This window comes from Nanorana parkeri, unplaced genomic scaffold (assembly GCF_000935625.1).
Source record: "Nanorana parkeri isolate BGI_ZX_2015 unplaced genomic scaffold, ASM93562v1 scaffold48, whole genome shotgun sequence".
NCBI classification, from domain to species: domain Eukaryota; kingdom Metazoa; phylum Chordata; class Amphibia; order Anura; family Dicroglossidae; genus Nanorana; species Nanorana parkeri.
This window is the reverse complement of record NW_017306316.1, coordinates 2,946,047-2,961,418: the sequence shown is the minus strand read 5'-3', so window position 1 is coordinate 2,961,418 and position 15,372 is coordinate 2,946,047. Positions and strand designations below refer to the sequence as shown.

General features: G+C 46.1%; 1 protein-coding gene across 3 annotated transcripts in view; it reads left to right on the top strand.

Moving 5' to 3' along the window:
• Window positions 1–645: 645 nt before the first annotated feature.
• The window catches only part of MNT (MAX network transcriptional repressor), an 80,952-nt gene continuing 66,225 nt past the window's right edge, over window positions 646–15,372 (top strand). For 2 of the 3 annotated variants that reach the window (XM_018573912.1, XM_018573898.1), the window contains exon 1: window positions 2,553–2,929. In XM_018573912.1, coding sequence (XP_018429414.1) covers window positions 2,854–2,929 — 76 coding nt within the window. In that variant the 5' untranslated portion in view covers window positions 2,553–2,853. Of the gene's footprint in view, window positions 679–2,552; window positions 2,930–15,372 lie in introns of those variants that run through there. The other variant, XM_018573904.1, reaches the window with a different exon arrangement.

Here is a 15,372-nt window from a genome sequence, read left to right as displayed (position 1 = left end):
GGCAGAGGATGTACTTACAAGAGGCAACCTCAGCACTACAGTTGTAGTAAAACTACAAGTCCCATAAGGCATTGCAAGATAGCCATAAGCATGACTCCCAGAGACAGAGGCATGAAGGGAGCTGGGCAGCCAGGATGCCGGGTCTTAGCAACTATCGCATCCACTGCTCCATTCAGCTGCCCAGACTCCCCAGCCGACTACTGTATGTAAACGAGGAGACCATAGATGTTGGCACATGTCATTGACCAAATATGGAAATGACATTTGGGCAATGACGCAGTGCAAGCCCCACCCCTTTGTGTACATTCTGCTGATTGACAGGGAATCTCCCATCTTGGCAGCTGAATGGAGCAGAGAACATGTCATTGGTTGCTAGGGAGCTGTCTGCTGCACAGCCAACAGTGTCCTAGCAACCAGTAATGCTCAGCAGCTTCCAGTGTCCTAGCAACCAAACACACTGTGTGGCTCAGGGACTGAACATGGACCAAGGACGGAGTGTGACAGTTGTATGGACTCTCCAGTGTAAGTGCCACCCCACCATGCCTTCACGTGACAAATTCATGTACCTGTTTTTGACAGGCACGCAAATCTGTTGCCGGCCCCAACATTTGTTGTGCACAAATGACACTACGACACACTTTTTGAATTCCCGGGAATGTGTATTGTGCTGCGCTGGTAAAAAAAAAAAAAAAAGTTGTTTTTGTGTGTTACGATGGGCTCTCGGGCCATTCAAAATGAATGGGGGCATAAAGCAACACACCCTTAATACAATGTGGCCTGGGCTTCCTAGGACACGGACTTCTGCATCATGTGACTAAGTTCATCTGATGGAAAGGCAAGAGGACGCAAACTGCAGACACTGCTAGCACCACACACACCTCTACCGCCAACTTGTCAAAGGAAAAACAGTATTGACTAGATAAGGTTTTCCATCCACCGAGTCTACCTGATGGAGAGCCAAGAGGAAGTCAACTACAGAGAGCCCTGACTTAACGAGGGAAAAACAGTAATGAATAGGCAAGATTTTCCAACTAGTAACTTTTGGCAATACATACACATTAGATTTCGGGTTGTGAAACTACAAGGTATAGGGGCCCTCAAATATGGCCTGTGGTATTACCAAAGGTCTTCATATAATCTTCATTAAATGTCCTGCTACAGAAGACTGTCATAGACCACAGACCTACTAGAGGAGATGGTCAGAGGCTGTTCAACAGTCCGAGCTGAAGTCTGGAGTAATGCTGTAGGAGACTGGGAACATTATTCAAGAGACTGCAAGAGGTCAATGCTATTAAAGGCCCCTCACTGCTCACGCCATTGACTGCTGGGGCCCGATGGCTGCACTGCAAACATCAGAGGACCACAGGTTGGGCACCTGGACATTAAAGAGGAACTTCACCTCCCTTTTTTTTAATTCCTGTTACTTTTAGTGCTGTGCATTCTCAGTTCACATACTCACATGCCCATCAGATACAGCATTGGTCTGTTGCGATGCACCATTGCATGCCATGTCCTGTGCCGCCATCTTCCTTTCTTCTGTCATCGAAAGCCAGCCGCCTCTTCTGGGTTCTTTTAGCCGATCACCTGATCTGCCCTCCTCCAATGCCTCATCTGAAGCTTGTTTTCCACTTAACTTTATCGCTATCACACAGGAGCTAACAAGCCCGTGTGATAGCATTTGGAGATGACAGGTTCTCTTTATTGAAGCTGTCACCTCCAATACAGGAGTTTGAGCACAGCACTGTGTTGGCCCTCCTGTGACAGCTGAGATGGGAAGGCTGTGAGTCGTCTCAGTGTTCACAAGGAGCAGAGCGGAGAACGGATGTCCTCCGCTCTCCAACCTGAACGAATGTACCGGGAGCAGGGAGGCAGCAGGAGGTGGGGGCAGCAGACATATTACAAATGATTGCGGGGGCATCGCCGGGATCACTTGTACTAAACAAGTGCTGGCTTCACCCGCTGTACATTTGGCACTGCTTGCCTGAAACAGGGCTAAATGTAGAAAAAAAAAAAAAAAACCTGGCCCCCCCCCCTCAACTCCCTGCCTAAGTGGCCTTATAAGAAATCCAACCCTGCCTATGGGCGAGTACTCACCCAAATGCTCAGTATCGGCACCGAAACCAATACCCATATCGGCGCATCCCAATTTAAAAATGTTTTTCTCCAAATTGCTGTGGAGGGAAGAATATAATTGGTGAGTAAAGGTCTGCTTTAAATAATTACTGGATCCAGTAGAGGGTCATGCAGTGTCTATGGGCACCTATAACAGATCAGGCCATACGCACTGTGATCTTTGGAATCATATAGAAGACACGTTAGTAATTCCCATCCTATAGACAGGGGACGCCTGTCATCTGGTTCCCCCCACTTATACACAGGACGGCTTCCTGCCATCCTCACATCGTCCAATGTGTGCCCATGTACGGCCAGTGGGCGGAGCCACCTGCTCTCCACTGATAACACCGCTGACACGTGCGGTGACAGGCTGAGTAATGAGGACGATTCCAGGGCAGGCTGTTTTGAAGCCTAGAGCCAGGGCTCCGCCCCCTCCCTCCTGACTCCGCTCCGTAGGCCGGCCTCCTGTGTCCGGGCTTTGTCTCCGCCCGTGTAGTAGCTCTCAGCTCTGAGTCCCTTTTTTTCTTGTTGTGTTTCTGTTACTCATCGCCATCTTGTTGCAGCCCTTTTCTTGTCTGGAAGATCCGTGGGGGGGATCGGGGGTGACAGCCTTGGTTTTTTTTCCTTCTCGGTCGCCCTGTATGTCTGATTTGGGATCTGCTCGCCCAGTGGAGGAGGGTGAAGAGCTCGGCAGACCCCCCCGGTGTGTGTGTGACTGATCTGTGCATTGCAGGAGACATGAGCCTGGAGACACTGTTACAAGCAGCCCTCTTCCTGGAATGGCAAGCCCAGCAGCAGCAACAGAGGACGCCCGGTAAGGGGGCAGTGGCTGAGTGTGTGTGTGCCGGCTCTAGAGTTACCCAGTGATGGAGGGAGCACAGAGGTGTCCTGATTGTGTTTGAGGCGATCAGAGCAGTGCCGGCTCACACCGGGTGTCTCTATATATGTAATGAGAATAGGTGATGAGTGAGGGGTTGGTGTATTGCAGTGGTAAGCACTGTCTCCGGGCAGGTGGTCTGGTGTCACCCCGGATCCTGTGTGATCGTGTCATGTGTACACACTATGAGGCTCTACTCTCATTGCGGTGGATGGAGGGATCCCTCTCCTTTATCGCCCTGTCCCCGATGCAGAGGTAGACGGGTTCGCAGGGCGGTGGCATCGCTCCAGCAGCACTTTGCATAATACCGTGACACGGGCTTGTCATATGACTCGGAGCACACTCTCCTCTTAACCCCTTCGCGGCTGGCCCATTCATCTCCCCCCGGCCCCGTGGCTGCCCTGGCATCACGGGCTCGTCCCGTACGAGTCTCGGCGACGCCCTGACATCCTTCCGTTGCCCCTCTGAGCCCGAACCCGCCCGGTTCCGACAGTTTGGGTGGGGGCTGACGGGACGGAACGAGTTACACGTGTCTAGTGACGTGTCAGTCCCCGCCTTTCCCCCCACGTGCATCGGCGACACTCCCTTGGAAGGGGAGGGGCGAGTCTGAGCGGGACCTGGAGACAGACGGAGGGGGCTGGGCTGCACGCACACAGCATGATCCACGTAACTCGCATCCTCCTTCGGCCGTATTCTCTGCGCTACCTGTGGCTGGGAGCCGGCTGAAGGACGCCGGGCTTCTCATGTCACCGTCACGGAGAATTTGTCCTTGTATAACATACGAAGCACTGTTCTCCTGTACTGGCAGCTCTCCTCTGGTTTATTTATATAGCGCTGACAACATCTGTAGTGCTGTACTATCTCGTATGCACACACTAGAACCAGCATGTCATTGGAATGTGAGGGGAAGCCTATAGAAACCCATTCACACCTGATTTTATAATGGTATAGTTGTCTTTTGTGCGTTTTCAGGGTAAGCATTTGTTTTAGCCAATAGAAAGCCGGTTACTAGGAGGAGGAGACGGTTGCTAGGTGCAAAATTGCACGTTTTCAGGTGCTCCCATTGATGCCTATGGGCCTTAAAGTGCACGATTGCTCAGATGTAAACGGGCACCATTGGAAATGATAATGATCTTCATACTGAGCACTGCAACAAAGCACTCCAGTGTGACTTGGGGATCAGGTCTCACATGCATGGAGATGGTGTCCTGGCTGGGGTTTGATCCAGGGGCCCCAGTATTGCAAGGTGCGATCTGCTGCAGTTGTCACATCCAGCCTCGTGCAGGGGCCGGGTGACGTCGATGTTTTTGCAGTACATTCCTTATTTGGCTCTTCTAGTCTATTACTACGAGCCATGCTCACAATGCAGCATACGTTGTCTGTAGTGTAGACATGCCCCCCCCCCGTTATTACAGGTGCACGCCCTGTCACCTCTGCTCAGCACTGACATCACTGTGCTGGCTCCAGCACTGCAGATCACCTTCCTGTGCTGCAGTGTGATGAGCCGGGATGGCTCGGCCTGCACACATTTGCATGCTAGTCATTGAGCGTGTGCCCTGTGCCGATCACGTCTTTTCTGATGGTGCATAGCTCTCATTGTACTGAGACTCAACAAGGTAATTAGCCATGTTGTAGCCGCAGTGCTGCACTCTGGTGTTGATGTGCACCTTCCAGGCTTTGATTTAGGGGGTGGAGAGCAGAGAAGGTGGTTCCTGCCTGCACACCCCCCCTTTTCCTCCTCCTCTGTCTGCTTCTTGGGAGAACCCTCCTCAGTACACAGGAGTGGGGGAAGGGAGAAAGCTACAGGGCAATCCTTCTTAACCAACTTCCTGCTTTATATGAGAGCTGAGCGTTCCATGTCTACTGCAGAGTCCGCTCTCATCATACCACAAATCTGTTCCTGGGGCTAAATGCTTCATGCGAAAATAAAATGTGCATCACTCTAACCCTCTCCCTCCGCCATCCAAAAAAGTAGACCCCCTTTTTTTTTTACAAAAAAGTTTAATTTTTGCTTTTTTTCCCCCCATACCTTCATCATCATTCAGATTTATATAGTGCCAACAATTTGTGCAGAGCTTTACAGTATGAGGACATTAGTTACAAGACAAGATGGTGAGGAGGGCCCTTGGCATGAGAGCTTACAATCTTAAAAGCATGAATTATTTTGTAGGATCTATATCGCAACAGTTTGCACAGCGCTTTACAAAATAAAGGAAGACCGTACAGTTACAATTCAATACTGGAGGGTTAGAATGATCTGGCTCACGAGAGCTTACACTCTAAACGGAAGGGCAAGTGATATAGAAAAGTATTTAAAGGTGTGAGCCGCTTCCTAGGATATTGACGTCTCGTATCCCATGAGTCTTCGACTTCCCCACAATGCTGGCTGAATGAATGAAGACTCATCTGGTGCCACGTCATCATGGGGGCTGACTGCAAGAACCATGGAGACAGCTGGATTCTGATGACGAAGAGAAGAAAGATGGCCGCATGCATCACTATGTGCTGCGGAGAAGCAAAGGACAACGCAGGATTTGCTGGGCTTGTATGTTTTTCTTGGATAAGTTAGCAGCATACTATAGTGGTATTTGGGAAGGATTTCTTTATGGGCGATGTTCCCTTCAATAGATTTGAACTAAACATGGAGATCAGAAGCAGGGAAGTTTTCCATGCAAGGACCAATATCCTAAAACCAAAGGGGAGTTGATCAAAACTGGAGTAGTTGTCCATAGTAACCAATCAGCTTCTCTTTATTTTCGAAGCTTAAGGCCCCATTCACACTGAGTGATTCGCAAATCGTGCGTTTGTCGCGTGATTTGCATTTTGCGCGATATCGCGCAAATGCTTGCATTGAGCAAGCTAGAATCGCGGCAAAATCCGCTCTAAAAAGGGTCCTGCTGTAGCGACGCACGACCAGCGACGGACAGAGCCCCATTGCCATGCATTGGAGAGCGATATCGCGCGGTAAATAGCCGCGATATCACGGGAATTACCGCGCGATAAATCGCTCAGTGTGAGCGGGGCCTAAATGAACAATCTGAAGATAGAAGCTGATTGGTTGTCAACGGCTCCAGATTCTGTCCCAGTATTGATAAGTTCCCCCCTTTGAAATCCGATAGCTGTGTTTAAAGGAGCTCTGTATAAATTCTCTCTGGGAAGAAAGGTACATTTAAATATCTTACCCACTATCCTGATATCAGCATTGTAATAGGAATATAGTTTTTTTTTTTTTTTTTAATGTGCTCAAAGCTTACTTGAATAAATCCCTTCTATGTAGTGAGTGCTGCCTTCTGTCTGCTCATCACTTTCATCACCTTCCTGGATTCCCAGTGTGCTTTGCATCTCTTTCCCTGTTGCTTGATGTGATGAATTCACAATTTCTCTAAGATTACATATCCCATCATGCATTGCCTCCAGCAAGCAATGATAATGTTACATTGTGCAGCGGTTCAGTTGTAGTTCCGACGGCACTCGTGAGGCAAGGGAGTGAGTGAGATTGTGTGTCACTGGATTGAAGTTCACCCTATGGGCATCTTCAATAAGTAAGTTTACAATCTTCTAGATGGATATGGATATTAGGAGGGGTGTAGCGCTTAGGGAAATTCAATATAAAAACATAGATTTGTTTTAAAGTAGATAACTGAAATGCCATAAAAGCTTTAAGACATTAATTTCAAATGTGCAGCTTTCATCAAAGAACACCCTCACGATCTTGACAGGAAGGTCCTTATTCCAGCATTTCCTGTTTTGGGGTGACTGTGTATATCCATTATCACCCTTGGTGGTCATTGTGACACCCACTTGTTAAGCATGGTCCACTATTGCCTTTATCAGGAAGTTGGTCCAGAACAGTGATGTAAAGCCAACTCTGGAATAAGTACATGTAGGCAGGAAGTGGCCGATAAAAGCTGGAGGAGGTCGGCAACACTGCAGAGTTGAAGCTTTAGCAAAGTGTCATTCAGTTAGGATTTAGAACAGGGGTAGGCAAACTTCGGCCAATCGGCTGTGGTGAGATTAGAAACCCCATCATGTATCTGCCTCTGGGAGTCATGCCTGTGGCTGTCAGTTTTGCAAACCCCCTATGTGACCAGTAGTTCCAAATCAGCTTAAGGGCTTACATTTGGCTACCCCTGGTTTAGAGTCTCTCATTATAATTATGCATTTATGGGTTCATGTTGTATTAAAAAAACAAATTGAGGGGGGAAATCCTTTAAAAAAACAGTATTATATTAAGTAAGCTAGATAGTTTTTTGTTAATGAGAAGAAAGCTTACATTTTTTTAACCCCTTGCTGCTGGCACCGGTGGACAATGACGCTGTAGACCAGTAGGAGTACCTCCCAATTATGCGATTGGCTGCGTGGTGGAATCGGGAGCCTGTCCTACGGGTTCCCCGATTGTTGGTCGTGGTCTGTGACAGATCGGTCACAGTTCTGGAGACGCTGATTAAGTGCGTCTGCAGAACAACACAGTGACGCATGTGGCAGCTCGGCGTTAAGGCCCACGTGACGCCTATGTGTAAGGCTGGCAGGAAGTGGTTAATAACCAGTGTGATAGGAAAGGTAGAAGCCGATGTAATTAACAGTGAAACGGCTAGTAGATTCTGAGATCCAATTCTAGACATGCTGGGGGCATGATCTGAATATGAAGCAGGCCACAGGTCTTTGGAGGCTATGCAAGCATTTTTCTGAATTCAAGCAGAAGTCAGATCTGGATCCAGTCGTCAATATTAAGCTCCGTGCCCAATGAGCTATTATCTTAAGCAAGTTAAAATACCTGCCTTCCTTCTCGTCTTTGTGTTGGCTCTTCTGCTCAACAGCAATCTGTTATCTATAAAAAAAATTAATTAGGGATGGTCTACTGAATCAGACAAAATTCGAGCCATGGATGGCCTTGTCGGCACCCAACACCCCCTTGCACCCCCCCCATCACAAATTAAACGACAAATCCCATCATGCCTCTGCTTTTGGGAGTCATACCTGTGGCTATCAGTTTTGCAGTGCCTCATAGGCACAGCCGGAGTGCCAAGGTTGTCTACCCCTGGTCTAAGGAGCTGGTCTGACAACATCACCTACATCCAGTCAAATGCCCATGCCGTTCAGGTATTTGGGTATACCTGAACGGTATGGTGTCAGCTTTTGGGGGCTTTTTTAATTAAAACCCAGTTCCCTGTACATAGTATGAGCAGTTCAGGAGATGGTTATCCATTGCCACTTATTTGCACCCACCATGCTCGGATACCACCATGATACTAAATAGTGCTTCATAGAGTTCCTAAAGCCATTCACTCGTTTCTATATAGACGCTTGCACTCTTGTCTCTAGCACAGTGATACACTGAGTTCACAAAGCTCTAACACAAGGGTGAAGAGGGACACTGTAGACATTTGGCTGTGATCAGTAGCCATTCTGATGACTTTCTGTGGAGGGGAAGCAGCACAGAAGCTGCCAAGTTGACATACAGTTTTGATGTGATTGTCAGCTTAGCTGCTGATTACATCCATTCAGTAAAACACGGGGGGCATTTACTAAAACTGGACCAGACAGAATCTGGAGCAGCGGTGCATGGCAGCCAATCGGCTTCTAGCTTTTATTTTCAATCCTTAACAAGCTGAAGATGGAAGCTGACTGGTTGGCATGCACAGCTGCTCCCAGATTCTGTCTCCTCCAGTCTTAGTAATTTCCTCTCAATGTGTCAGGCACTATTTAAATATAAGTTCCTATTCACTGAAGCAAATGTAAGCTTCCAGGCTTAGAAAATGCAGCCGAGGTAGGGGTAACTGAGCTGGCCAACTGGAAGCCGTAACCCTTACGCCCATGGCATCGTTCCCTTCAGTCTTACACGGTTGTACACACTCCTCTCCTGTAGTGAAAATGCTTGGGGTCTTTGTCAAGGGTTTTGTTGATAAATCCTAAAAGGGAAGAACAGATTGAAAGAACACTTAGAATGTCAGGGTCTCTTAAACCATACCAGTTCTAAAGCTGTCATCATCATGCTGGTTTTTAGTACCTAGTAAGTTTTTGACCTTAGCAATGGAGGCTGGAGATTAAGACAAGTCTTTACCATTTACATGCTTGTTCCAGGTAAAAGACTCACTAGGTAGTGAACTCAGGTTTAGGATGTTAGTTGCAAAACATGCACCTTCTAAAAGCAAGTCAACAGAGGCACTCCCCTGGTCATGTGAGTGCTTAGGCCCAGTGAATGGCTGCTAGATCTGAGCACTGTCACATGCTTCCCCATACCTGGAAGCGCTAGGTTATGTCAACTGCGACAGAAAATAGTGCTACCTGGTATGGCAACTATAACTGGTGTGGGGTAAAGTCCTTTACAAAGAGGTGACAGGCTTTTTAAAGAAAATGTTGTAGATCCCATTTTTCTTTCTTTTGCCGTTTTGCTGGCAGCCTGAATGGGCTGCCCTGATGCAGTGCAGAATACCATGCGTTTAGTAACCCAGCTCGAAGCCACAGTGTGAAGAGCCTAGGCGCTGTGGTTAGAGACACCCAGGCAATAAGCAGAATCAGCTGGCAATGACAGCGTCCAGGTTTCAATCAGGAAAGGTTTTCTTCTTCTGCTGAGTGTGTATTTTTCAGTTTGTGCTGACTTTATATTTGCTATGTTATGAAGCTGGTAATACATTGTCTTTTTTTATGGATATCTGCTTATGTTATTAAAGTGACACTAAACTCAACAGTTATGTCTTAAAAATGCATTCAAGTACCTTAACCAGTAACAAAAATGTATCCCTTTTTGTATATCACTCGGCTGCAGATCCTGCAATCATCTCTGAATTGGTGCTGACACAGTCCTTCCTTCTGGAGGGTGGCTACTTTTGTTCCTCATGGTCCCTGTGTGTGCTGTGAAGTAGACACCGCTCCAAACTCCTGTGATGAACTGCAATCTCAGTACAAACTAGTAAACTAAACGTGAGACTGTAGTCCATCACAGGAGCAAGCTTGGATCGGTGGGTACTTTACAACACACACAGGGACCATGGGGTACAGAAGTAGCCCCCCTCCAGAAGGAAGGACAGTGTCGGCACTTATTTAAGAGATGATTTGACGATCTACAGCTGAGTGATACACAAATAAGATACATTGTTGTTAATAGTTAAGGTACCTAAATGCATTTTTAAGATTTAACTCCCGAATTTAATGTCACTTTAAACCAGGAGAACCAAATGTAGATCTCTGCATGCTTGATACAGTGATAATTAGTGTTAAGCGATCCTATCGTCTTCTGGATTCCACAGCACAGGAATTAGAAATCATGAACTACACAGGAGTAGATGTTAATCATTGTCTTTTTTTTCTTTCTGTATATATCATTTGATGTAGCCTTTTTTTTTTTTCTTGTAATTATTGATAATTGGAAGATAAAGTATGATTTCAAGCAACCCTATAATTATTCCAAGGATAGGTATTGTTCTACTTCATAAAGTTACTCCCTGTTTAGGTTCTAACTCATAGTGCCCTTTAAAGGACAGGAGTAATCATCCAGAAGTGCCAGGGAAGAATAATTGTGCCTGTCTGACCTCCCAGGGTTCAGGGTGATTGTCTGATAAAAGGGTTTGTTTAGGCCACCATCAAGGCCAAAGCCTGGGCGCACCTATTTTCCTCTGATGTAAAATCACTATTACTAAGCTTGTTAATATCTGGAAAGGAACTTCTAACCACGAAAACAAAATATTACATTGGTTTAACAATCTGCTATATTTGGTCTTCCTTTCACAGGTTGAGATTTTTGCCTATCAGCAGTTTCAGTACTAGTGTGCAATTAACTATATACAGTATAGAGCAGGAGTAGGCAAACTGGCCCTCCAGCTGTGATGCAACTACAAATACCATTAGGCTATCTATGGTATAGGGCAGCTTTTTTCAGTCACTGTACCCTTTAAAAGAATGCAAAATCTTGAGGCACCCCAATAAAAAAAAATGTAAAAAAAATAACCTGTGGCTGCACCAAATTCCATATCACAGATGGGGGCCTGGTATGGATTTTAAGGGATGACCCCATGCACAAACAATGGCGTTACTCCTTCACACCAGAGCCCCACACTTTCATGTATGAATCTTGCCTTTCACATCAGGAGTCCCTCCTTACAATAGAAGTCCCCTTTTAAGTTAGAGCCCCCCTCCTTTTACATCAGTCCCCACTCTTACACTAGAAGCCCCTTTCCCATCGGAAACCCCCTTTTTATATCAGGGTCTGGAACTTGCCTGCACTATGGAAAGGCATGATGCTGTGTGAAAACTTTGAGGCACCCCTGATGAAGGCAGAAGGGACCCTGGTTGAGAATATCTGGTATATAGTATATCTATAGCATGGCTAGATAAATCCCAGGAGCCAGGTCGCCAGTGCCTCCTAAAATTTACAGCAGGTGCCTTTCTTTTTGAGGTTTTCTCGAGTTGTCAATGCAGCAGGCTCCTGGGTTGGGCTCGCTCCTGGGTTGGACAGGCTCCTGAATTCCATATGTATCTGTCCAGTCCTGGTCTATAGTCATAGGACAAATCGGGATTGACTGCTTTGCACTTGAACATTGTATGTTGGATGGAAAGAAAGTATGTCATAAGATTTGATTGTTCAACTATAAGCTTTGCCTTGTGTAATGTGCCTGAAAGTAAAACTGAAAGCAGACGCGTTTGGCTGTTTTGATATGTTTCAGTTTTTGGTGCGTGTAAAAGTCGCAGGCGCAGATATCATGGGAATGTTTCTCCATCCTTTTTAGTTGCTTCAAGATTGGGCGATAACCAGGATGTCCACACTACATTCAGACACCCTCCCTTCCCTTGTCTGTGGTGGAAGCTTATGGGCGACTTGGATTATCTTGGCTGACAGACTGCAGCGTTTGGATCTTTGAAATGTGCAGTTGCTGTCTGAAGCCTATGACTTATGCCGGCCATCAGGATTGGAGCAATGTGCAATAAATATTTCTATTAAAATGGCTGTAAGCGTAAGAACAACAGGAACACCCTTTGTGATCATTGTATGCAACTTCTATGATTTTAGAATCATTTCATCTCTTTAAGCAGACTTTTTAGACTGCAGTTGCCCTATGTAATAGCCTATTGTACTGATGACTGATTTCAATCGATAACTTGCAGAGAATTATATAGTAAAGGGAAAAATAATTTAGCGATACCTGATAGTTTTCTAACCAGACTGCAGTAACATTGATGTGCTAATTTGCCTATTCAAAAAATAAGCATTGAATCTTAACAAAATTGGTTAATCAATGGTAAGTCTAGAGATTAATTCATGCTCCATGCAATGAAATGGAAATGGGCCTTATTGCACATGAGTGGAAAAATCGTGCATATAGGATCAGGGGTGCGCAATTCCTTTCGCCCCAACGCCCAGGACATGCAGATCTAGGTGTTGGGCAGGTAGTATTTTCGCTACATTTAGCCCCTATATGTAAAACAGGGGAGCCATGGCTCGTTTTGTACAAGTGATATATGGGTAGCTGTACAACCAGCCACATCACTTGCATTAACCTTGAGTGTCCTGGAAACCCCCAAGCCCAGGGCACTCTATTAATCTGATTTTGGAACCTGCACTTTGGCCACCGGTTCCTTTCGATTTACTGAGGCTGCCTTTCATAATTAAGGACCAATACTTAAAGGAGAACTATGAGGTGAGTGATTTCCACTCCTCCTCATAGTTAGAGCCGATGTGTGACATTGAAACTGGCTCTCTTGATCGGGAAGTGAGCAAACGCATACCGTCGCTCACTCCCCGATCATCTCCCTGCAGAGAGTGGTGACTGTCAGTCACCGCTCCCTGCAGGGATTCCCCCCCACCTCCGATCCTCCAGTGATGACTGGAGGAACGGATGGGGAAGGGGGTGGGCACAGCTGGCTCTGCCTTTAGATAGGCAGAGCCAGCTGTCAATCAGCCAGCCGGGTGAATCGCAACAGTATTGTCGGCATCCATCCCGGCTGTGGTGCTCTCAGTATATAGCAAGCGATATACTGAGCTTTGGGTCATGGGAGGTTAGTATATGTCCTCCCGTGACCCTAAAGAGAAGTATGGGATGAAAAGGTTACACCATAGTTCTCTTTTAAGCACTGGAGAGGTCTTCATTTGCCTGCTTGCATTTTATGTAATTCCAATACTGATATGTTTATAGCGGTGGATGCGTGGGCCTTTTTAATAACCCAACGACTGTGTATTCTAGTTTAAGGGCAATTGTATTTTAGGGTTTTTACATTGTTTTAGGTGTGTTTTTTTAAACTACATATGTACATATTAATCCTCACAAAAGGATTCCCAAGGTACTATGGGTTAGCTAAAGAGCAGCTTGCTCTGCAGCTCCCCATAATGAGTCGTCTGGTAAGACATGGGCTATTCTGCCGTTACTTATTTGACTTCTGTAAAGAATAGAGCTCCAGCTGATGGCTTGCTAGAAGGCAGCATAGTATTAATAAGCACAATGTCATATTTACCTGAATAAAACATAAACATTGTATTTATTTGTTAGTTCTGACCATAAAATATGTATTGCATGACTCTGCATTCCCGTGTGCAGCAGTATGTTGGCAAAAGCTAACTGGTATCAATTGCTGTCATGTGTACTGTTGTCCATCAGGAAGGTAGCAATGCTGCCAGACTGTTGTGAGATACATTTTAGGCTGTAAGGTGAAGTTTATCTTTTATGTAGTTATTTCAGCTAGACCATCAGAAATTTGCCACACTAGGCAGTTGATAAACTGATTGGTAGGTATGTGCACCCTGCAGTGTATTTCCAGTAGGGCTTCTTCAGATGTGTGATTCCCTATTTTGCAGAGTCCATTATAAAGGAAGAGGTGGGGTGTGTAGAGTACTTTTTAACAAGTGAATCTGTGGCATTCTGATTTTACACAGACCAAGAAGCCCTTGAAGTGGCTACTTCACAAGTCCTGTTATACCTCTTGCCTGATAACACTGATAACCCTTGCTGTCTGCTTGGAAGCAGATCATTTGCTACAGTCTGTATCAGTTCACACGGGTCATGCCCTGGAGCTATTTCTAAGCAGTGATTGGTGTCCTTTTACTTCCCATTAATTCACTTGTTTCTGACAGGTCAGCAGTGGTCCTATGTGAAGACCCCTGAAGGCGTTCATAAACCTGAGAGAAAAGCTAGCCAAACCCCATGCTTTCATCACATTTGACAGACAGGCAAAGGTTCTATAACAGGCCTTTGTTATAGTGCTGATGGTCAAAGAATGTCTGCTGAAAAGTCAGCTCTAACCAAATTTTTATCCCAAAAACGTTTTCTGTGAATGTGAGCTGGTGTTTGACCATCTTTTGCAGTGTATAGGCCTACACTGAATTTTAAGGGAGAAGAGGTACACATTTCGGGGCTTGAGCGGGAATGGAGGAGAGTAAGAAAACGGGAACATTTGTCTTCCTGAATATGAGCGTTTCACTGAATCCGATTTCTCTATAAATTGTTGACATTTTTAAGGTAGTCTGATCAACTGCTTGTTATGATCTGTCTTTTGCACACATACGTTGCTGTCCACTCTATGCAGGCGAATTGTTCTGGTTCAGGAGATTCTGATTACTTCATGCCCTACTAAGTACATGGTGTGGACAGGAAATGAGGAAATATCTCTCCAGCCGAGACAAAGACATTAGTAAATACCAGTCAGAGGTTCAAATCTTTCCTAGTTCTATTAAAAAAATGTTTTTTATTTCTGTGTGGGCCCCTGTTGAGGTTTCCCTTCACTTCCTGTCCTATTGACCACACATCAAGGGAGGAATGGCAGCTTTCCATACTCTCACTTGTCTGGGAATTCGCACTAGGGATTATTTAGAGTAGTTCTTAAGTTTTTTTCCTTGAAATACATCTATGAGCACACCCATCCCTGATTTCAGAGCCCGGTCACACCGTATCCAGTGCGTCCCGGTGCAGTTCGCTCCCAGAACGCACTGGATCGCATACATGAAACCAGGCAGCGTTCTGGGGCAGGAGGGGGTGTGTCTGTGACATTCATGTCAATGGCACCGCAGACGCGCCCGCAGTGCGATCGCCCTCACCGTGACGCGAGGTACAGGAATGCCCTCCGCTCCAGTGAAAAAAATAATGCATGCGAATCTGCGGTTCCATTGACATGAATGGCACCGACACACCTCCTCCCGCCCCCGAACGTGGCCTGGCTTCATGTATGCGTGTGTTCCGGGTGTGAACTGCACTGGGACACGCTGGATACGGTGTGACTGGGTCCTCACATCAGCAGAGTGCTGTAACTTCAGGTAAGCAGCAATGGCTGTGGCACTCCACCTACTCCTTGCAGCCGGTGTATAATCCAGTCACTATCTATGTTACATTCTCTTCTAAATCAAATTTATAAAGGGGTCACATTAGGTTGTCTAGTGTGATTTTTCCCGAAACGTTTCT